At 39.7% G+C, this 8,654-nt stretch overlaps 1 protein-coding gene across 1 annotated transcript; it reads right to left on the bottom strand.

The window, feature by feature from the left end:
• Positions 1-203: 203 nt before the first annotated feature.
• LOC120051995 (heart- and neural crest derivatives-expressed protein 2) lies at positions 204-2,383 on the bottom strand. The gene is made up of 2 exons (XM_038998873.1): positions 1,291-2,383; positions 204-876 (listed from the first exon to the last, which is right to left on the bottom strand). The coding sequence occupies exons 1-2, from the start codon at positions 1,825-1,827 to the stop codon at positions 778-780; spliced, it is 636 nt and encodes a 211-aa protein (XP_038854801.1). The 5' UTR covers positions 1,828-2,383; the 3' UTR covers positions 204-777.
• Positions 2,384-8,654: the final 6,271 nt, after the last annotated feature.

Genomic DNA, 8,654 nt, shown 5'->3' with positions numbered 1-8,654 from the left:
TGATTTAATTTTTACTATAGCTATATCATACTTTTATTTCTATTCGAGGGAAAAAGCTACCTTGTCTGCTAAGACGCAAATGTTTTTTGAAGAATATGTCATACCTTGCAAGCGATATTTTACATTGAATGAGTTTGGTATAGAATAAACCCTTTAAAGTCTGCCTCGTATTTTCACTTTAATTATGCAACAAGGTGGTTGACTTTGTTTAAAAAAAACCCCAGTGGTTTATTGAATTAATTACATTGTTTACATCTCAAATATTATTTAAATTCCACGTCTCTGGACGGAAGTGCAATTGAGTGGACTAACAGTTGTTTAAAACACTATCAAATACTGTATACGACCACAAAAATGACAACATAACACTTCATTACTTTTTCTCAAATAAAACATTCGCTTGAACTGCAACCACAACATCGGCCAAACACCATTGATATTTATATCGAAAGAGAGATAGATGGAGATAGAAAGAGAGATAGGGATAGATTGAGAACGACTTCACATACACCATAGTGTCCAATATTTCTGTTTGGTTTACTCTTGGGACAACAACAAACATCCAACCAACAACATCAGACAATGACAAAGTCCCTTACCAAAGGGTGTTGTATCTCCTCCTCTTAAAAATGGAATGTTTTTTTCTTCAAATATCCACTCTCCGTAGCGGCAATTGCACATAAATATTCCATTAAATAACGTGAGAGTACAAATAAAAGCCTAGAAGAAGACTTTTTCATCATTTCAAGTCTTTTTTTGAGAGGAGAAGAAGGATATTCACTGTTTGAGTTCCAAAGCCCAGACATGCTGCGGCCAACCAGTCCTTCCTTTGGTTTTCTTGTCATTGCTGCTCGCTGTGTTTTTCAAAACGTCACTCTGTTGGAAACAAGGAAAAATCAGATGTATGTTATTGTTGTCGAGAAATACTACTTTCTTGCCACTTATCACCACTTCTCTCCGGCATTCAAGGCTGTTATTCGGCCTACTGTGGTGTGGGAGCCTGAAGTTGTTATTACTAAATTATTATGAAAATTATAATATATTTACAGTATTTTATAACGCCAGTTTAGAACAGGTATAATTTAGCAACTTTGTCTCCATAAAACCAGTATTATTGTCGCATATGTCGTGATATTATAGGCCTTAAGGTTGTAGCCTATTGAGTTTCACAGCATAGGCTACTACAAACCTAGATAATAAGCAAATGTATGATCTATAATGTCAAGCCTTGCAGGAGGCTACTCTGTGTTTGCATAAGCATGCATAACTGAAATTACGAATTTGTCTTACCACTTCTTTCTTCCTCCTCTCCTCCTTTGCTTCTGTCTTTTTGAAGTCCGCTTTGAAGGCCTCTGCGTCGCCGTTCTGCTCGTCCTTGTCCAGAATGTCCATGAGGTAGGCGATATAACTGGTAGCCAACCGGAGGGTCTTTATTTTGGACAGCTTAGTATCCGCAGGAACATTGGGGATGCAATCCCTGAGCTCCGAGAAGGCGCTGTTGATGCTCTGAGTCCTGCGCCTCTCCTTTCGGTTTGCCGTTGGTCTCCGTTTCACCGGCCGAGGTCCCATCCCGATCCCAGCGACGCCAGCCCCGGGGATACCACCTCCGTAGTGTGCGTGGTCTAACGCCGGGCCCCCGGTGGAGTATTCGGGGCTGTACGAGGGTGCCATACTGTAGTCTGGGGGAGACATCTCCGGGTGGCTTATCAGCCAACCGTGGAAGTAGGGGTTCTCTTCGTGGCAGCGGCTTGCAGCTGCTGCTGCCGCGAAGGAGTAGCCGTCATGATGCATCACTGGATGGTGAGGGAATCCACCAACTAAACTCATGGCGACACAGCAGTAGACCAAAAACGGTGCTACTAACGAACCACGAAACGAATACGCGTTCGCGCTCTCCGATTAATGTCAGGTTCTCCAAAATATTTTAGGAAAATAGGCTATTCTCATAAAACGTAACTTGGTTCAGTTGGTCATTTGAAAAGCACTGCTATTTATATTTGTCCAATATAGACACCTAAACGAAACTTCAGCAATGCATGCGTTAAAGAGACGTTATTTTTTCTGTTTTGCTGGTCTATGGTGTGGAATATAGAAGAATGGTGTCAGCTACTTACACGTTTTTCATAATTTGTCCATTTCCAACGTGAGAAAGTTCCTTCTTTTCCATTACGGAGACAGACAGTGCATGTTTCGCCTGATGAACTGCGTCCTCAAGCACTTCGGGTCGAGCTTTTCCCCTCCAAACGCTTTATGGATTCCAGACCAAATTCATTAAATAGGGCGCCAGATAACAAAAAAGTTCTAAATCCCAGCTGCTATAGTGTGCACTGCACGCAATACACAGCCTTTCAGTTGAGCACACAACCAGAATTCATCCGTTTGATCTCCATGTCACAGCTTCATCTTTAGAACGACTTGGGTTAATATATGTCGTCAAGACCACTCTGAGCCAATCACGTCTTAGAGGAGGAGGGACATAACCTACATTGCTGGGTGTTTTCGCTCCTACATTTCAAAGGCCCCTCTTAAGCATTGGCAGCCTCGACATATTTTATTAATGACATTAAGATTGTGAAAAATCCATACACCGCCTAATTAGACTATTGAAATTATAAAATCATCAACAAAATGAGAGGTATGGACGTTTGTTTGCCTTCAAATGTCAACGTTAGGGGCTGTTGTAGGCTAATTTTAAGAATGATAGGCCTATGATTAGTGGTAGGCTATTACTATTTGTGGTTTGCACGTTTGATTTTACTCAACAACAACAAAAATACGTAGGCCTAAACGTCAATCGCATGATTGATTAATTTATTCATGAAACTCGTCTTGTCTTGATGTAAAAGTTAGCTTTCAAGGAAATAGGCCTACATCATTTTGTGGGGTTGTAGGGTCGATTATTTCGGTCATCAATGCAGCAATGCATTTATTGTACGTGCATGGAAAGGCGATTCGATATCGTTAAACAGGAATATTATTCACAGTAGCCTATGATTTTCACATCTGACACTTTTTCGTATTCATATTAAAAGTCTATATTTGATCTGTCTCAAGTAGGCCAAGTCCCTTATCAATAAACCAAGCGCATTATTACTCGTGCAAAACAATTATTAACTCCATTGCATGATCCTACCTTGTGTCTCATAAACAACAAAATTATGCGAATAGCAAACAACAGAATCATTTCATATTTAATCTGTGTAGAAATAAATACTGCACTTTTTCGACATGTATTGACTTTACCTGACATGCACTGTTGCTCGATTAGCGATCATTGCACACTTGGCTAAACGTCCATCAATTCGATAGCAAACTATGCGTAAAGTCATTTTGAGAGTAAAATGAGAGGCAAAACGTAATTGAATTATGTTGGCCCATTCTCACAATGTATAAAATATATATATATAGATTTTAAATACAACATACTATTCTATGATATGCACAGCTTTGACATGTATTTACTTTTTGTTGTATAATATATTTCGCCCATCGAAACAACTGACTGGCTAGAGAATGTTGGCTGCGTTTGCTATATTAGCATATAAACACTATATATCTATGTGAAATTAAATTGTAATTCTTCATTACATTGCAAATAAATAATGCCTATTTCATTATAGCATTATTTTGGTGCAAATATGAATATAATAGAGAGATTAACCCTAGGCCAACACTTCATAGGACCTTCCTCCAGTACTGGAATAGGCCAATACATAAACCGATAGGCTTGAATGACCAGGGAGAACCCAACCGATGACGCAATTTAAAGCAAAGTAGGCCTGGTTCGCACAGATTGCTGATAAGGTAAACAATTCATTTAAATACTCGACTCATTTTGTTTCAGGGCTCATTTGAACCTTTATTTAGACTCGAGGTTGTTGATGGTCACGCCCATATTTATTTATGGTAATCTCAATTGGCGAAAGACCAAGTGTATCATTGCATGGTAACTCATAAGAAATTGACACGTAGTCTAGGCTATTGGCTTAAAAATGAACCATGCGTATTTTGATACAGTTCGATACTCATTAACGATGCCTTAGTAAATGAAACGGACTAAATTGCACAGAGAAACCATTACATTTGCTATGAGGTAAAACCCATTTTATTCTGTAGAACAATACTGCAGACCATATGGGGGTCAGAATAGACGAGTTGTTTTATTTGGACTTTCCTCGGCATATCTTATTCAGCCCACACACCGCATGTTGAACGTGTGTGTATGTGTGTGTGTGTGTGTGTGTGTGTGTGTGTGTGTGTGTGTGTGTGTGTGTGTGTGTGTGTGCTTGCGTGCGTGTGTGTGTGTGTGTGTGTGTGTGTGTGTGCGTGCGTGCGTGCGTGCGTGCGTGCGTGCGTGTGTGTGTGTGTGTATGTGTAGCCTAGATATGTGTGTCTGACTAGAGAAAAGGAGAGAGAATGTGTAAAAGAAAAAAAATTCCCAAACTCAAAAGGAAGGCAGAAGGGCCATGATTTATATTTGTTTAAGTGTTGTATGTGGGGGTGGTGGAGTGTAATTAATATGGCTGAATGGAAGTTCTTTAAGTAATTTAGATACGTCCAGTCTCCAGTTAATGACACACAATTAGCCTATAGGTCACTTGTTCAGACTCCTGTCACAAACCCCTCCTCTCCTCTCTGATTTCCTTTGAAGCTGACACTGAATTTCGTAAAAATAAATACAAGTTATGCAGAGCCAAATATTTGAGCGTGAGAGAAGTGCTTGATGAACGTGACGTACATTCGGCGGAACTCAACCGACGACTGGGGATTGTCATTACGAGTGCTATTTGCGTGACAATTTAATTCAATGAACAAAAACTCACTTTTTCCATGCAATTAAGCAAAATAGCCCTACAAATGTAGACATCTCAAAATAATAGGACGTAAAATAATAATAGTTCTGTATTGCCTAATCATGGTAATAATACTATGTTTATTTTATATAGCCATTTTCATTACAAAGATAATCTCAAATAATCTGTAAAAACAAACAAAACAAATGTAGAGATCTGACAGGTCTTGGTAATAACCCATAACCTTTATAGGAAAATATTGAGAAGTTATTCGAATATCCTGTACTCATACAATGTGTCAGTTATTTGTAGGATGGGCAATAAACCTTGAAATAAATAAAAAAATTTTTGTGAGAATTTCTTTGACATCCCAAAACAACCTCAAAACACAAACAGACTAAAATGCCTCCCTGGATGGCCACAATACTTAAGACCTACAACTAGTATAAAAGCCCATATAGGCCTACAACATGCACAACATATAGGCCTATAGGCCCTAAAAATACGTGAAATAGGTTGAAAAGCGGGCACTTCTCCATTTCTCCTCCATACAAGCTCTCATGAGGTCTCATTAGCGAACCATTTGGCTATTTCCAAAATTGCCCAATCCAGCAATGTCCCGTTGGTTGGATTTACAGCAGGGCTGGCCGTTATCGTTGTTGACCCCAGTAACAAGCTCACATCACCTCTCTCTCTCCGTCATGACCCATAACAGCAGCAATGGTCTGAGCTATAGCCTAATGTAGGTAGGCCTAAGAAGGTAAGCGTAACAACCGCCTTAACTTAATTTATTTAGGCATTAAGCTCATCCGAAATGTCGACTGATAGAGAACAGGCTAAAAGCTGGATTTAAGGGACTTTTACGAGATTTTAATACAACTCACCTGCTCGTATGAATTACAGCCATTTAGAACCACCTTTTAAATCCCATAAATACGCTTTGAAATGCTTGGCGCTTGTTATTGCGAATGCTTGTCATGTCTAATATACAGGAGGACGATGTGAGAAAGTTCATTTATTGGAACAAAAGGCTTGATGCGAAACATCAGAGGAACCATGCAGAGATCCCTGGCATTGTGCGCATGCAGGCTAGCTAGCCTAAATTAAATTGAATAGTATTTTTACTATAGGCCCTATTATAGGCCCTCTTATACATAATGCACGTGAATTAATTAGCTATATATTATATATTAATTAGGCCATTTAAAATACGTGTTTTGTATTTTCTTTTTTTACATCTTTGATTAAGCCAAATTGATATAACTATTGTTTACCTATCCTCATAAAGCCCAGGGCCTGGCTCGTGTTCACTGTGCAATTACTCATCAATTATAAATTATACACAAGAACATGAGTACTAGTTAAGTGGTTGTCGAAATATTAACGTTAGAAAGATTTTCAATACCGCACACATCGTGGCAAACGTTTGACGACATGAAATATAATGCAGGAATACACTTTTAATGTATTCATATTTTAAAACGAAGGAAAACAAGCACGTCATTCAACAGAGAACCAATGATAATATTGAGAAGACTAAAAATCAAAACCTTTTTATTTATTCAAACCACTCAACTAAAAGTTCATTAAATTAACCCCCTTTCAAAACGGCATACATAGGCATTCATATATTCCCTCTTTTTTTGTTCTACATTTTATTTGCCAAAGACATTGATTAAAGACTAGAAACACTCAAATACATCTATAAAATCACCTTGTAATGTATAATGGCAAATTGTATATAGGATGCGATAAGTTCTCTCCTCATATTGTGAATGTGTAGAATCCATAAAGTGAGACAGAGCTGCAGAGGCAGCTATTCTCTCACACTCCAACACATTATCTCTGCTATAGTCAGTCAGTAGTGAGGCCAGTGCTGGTCAGGTAGCTCAAGGAGGTGAACATGGCTAGGGTAGCATTGCGTGACTGGAAACCACTTAAGTTAGTGTTTAGAATTGTTAATTCTGAATTTCCTCAGTTTTATCTGTGAGTCAGGATCAATAACCTCAAAGTCAAAGTCAAAACACAACTCGATCACAAGTTAGCAAAATCCTAAACATTTATCATAAACAATGACTGAATTCAAACATATCTGTCAAACTACCTGTATTGGGTCAGACCTGTTTTGGGAACTTTCTCTTTTCCTTCAACAACTCCCTTCTCCTCGCCTCTGTCCTCCCTTCCTCCCTTTTCCATGTTTCTCTCTCATCCATAATAGTTATCTGTAGTAATCATCACTCCCTTAGCCCCTGTCACTCAGCACCTGTTCTCCCCAATCACCTCATTGATCATCCCTACATACTACACACTACTGTTTGTGTGAATTGCTGAAGTTCGCCATATAACTTTCTCATATGTCTCTCTCTCTGATTCTCTCTCTCTCTCTCTCTCTCTCTCTCTCTCTCTCTCTCTCTCTCTCTCTCTCTCTCTCTCTCTCTCTCTCTCTCTCTCTCTCTCTCTGATTCTCTCTCTCTCTCTCTCTCTCCCTTTGTCTCTCTCTGATTATCTCTGTCTCTTTCTCTCTCTCTCTCTCTCTCTCTCTCTCAATTCAATTTTAATATCAATTTATGGGCTTTATTGGCATGGGAAATATATGTTAACATTGCCAAAGCAAGTCAATTAGATAATAAACAAAAGTGAAATAAACAATACAAATTAACAGTGAACATTACACTCACAAAAGTTCCATAATAATGAAGGCATTACAAATGTCATGTTATGTGCACATAGTTAAAGTACAAAAGGGAAAATAAATAAAATAAATATGGGTTGTATTTACTCTCTCTCTCTCTCAGGACAGACCTTGCTGGAGAACCATGGAGGAGAGAGGAGAGGGCAGGATTGTCTGATCCTCAGTCAGGGCCTGTTGTGTTACAGTACCTCTCCACCTCTTCCACTCATCTCAACCCTTATCTACACTCCCTGTCCAGTGTTTGGATAGACTTTCCCACTCTTTTTTTCCCTCTCTCTTTTCCTCCCCCTCCTCCTCCTCTTCCTCCTCTTCTTCTTTCCATAACCACTCACTTCTGATCACTCACCCCCTTTCTTCTCTCACTCTTTTTCCCCCCTCTCTCCAAGGGCCAGGTTCAAAGCCGTACTCCTCACCTCACCTCTCCCACACCAACCTCCACCCCCTTCCCCCTCTCCCTCTCCTCCTCTCTCCCATTGTCTATCCTATCGTCCTTTGGGTGTCTATCTCATTGTGTAATCCTGAGGTGTGGGAGACATGGTGACACCAAACACATAGTTAATCCACTGTGCTTACTGTGCTTTGCGGCCAGGCGTTTTCTCATTGTCCACCGCTAAGCACCGGAGATAGAAACCTTACAGAAACCCTACAGAGGGTAAAATGAGAGTACAGCTTCAACGTGTGGGAATTGGAGAAATCCAACATGAGTGATATTATCCTTCTTTGCTTTCAAAGTCCGGACAAACAAGTCCATACATGGTAATCCCCACAAACTGATCGAGATATAAGCTATCGGCTCACGTTCAAACGCTAACGGCCATTACCCAGAACCCCCCCTTGTTTCTCGTTTTTGTTTATCCAATATCCATAATCAATCTCCTGCAAAATGAAATGAAGGAAAAAATCATTATACTGTTGTGGAAGACTAATGTACTAAGACTGTCTGTGAGTCTGGTTTCTCGTCACTGTTTGTCTTATTGTGTTGATGTGCTATTACTGCTCACTAAAGCAATTTCACCCCCTCCTGTCTCCCTCTGACACACACACACACACACACACACACACACACACACACACACACACACACACACACACACACACACACACACACACACACACACACACACACACACACACACACACACACACACACACACACACACACACACACA

Source organism: Salvelinus namaycush, chromosome 8 (assembly GCF_016432855.1).
Source record: "Salvelinus namaycush isolate Seneca chromosome 8, SaNama_1.0, whole genome shotgun sequence".
In the NCBI taxonomy this organism is placed as follows: domain Eukaryota; kingdom Metazoa; phylum Chordata; class Actinopteri; order Salmoniformes; family Salmonidae; genus Salvelinus; species Salvelinus namaycush.
The sequence above is the reverse complement of the archived record's forward strand: the minus strand, read 5'-3'. Positions and strand labels throughout refer to the sequence as shown.

Coding starts and splice junctions, on each gene's coding strand:
- LOC120051995 (XM_038998873.1), bottom strand. CDS start 1,827: ATGAGTTTAGTTGGTGGATTCCCTCACCATCCAGTGATGCATCATGAC. Junction 877..1,290: donor AGAGGAGGAAGAAAGAAGTG/GTAAGACAAATT, acceptor TGTTTCCAACAG/AGTGACGTTTTGAAAAACAC.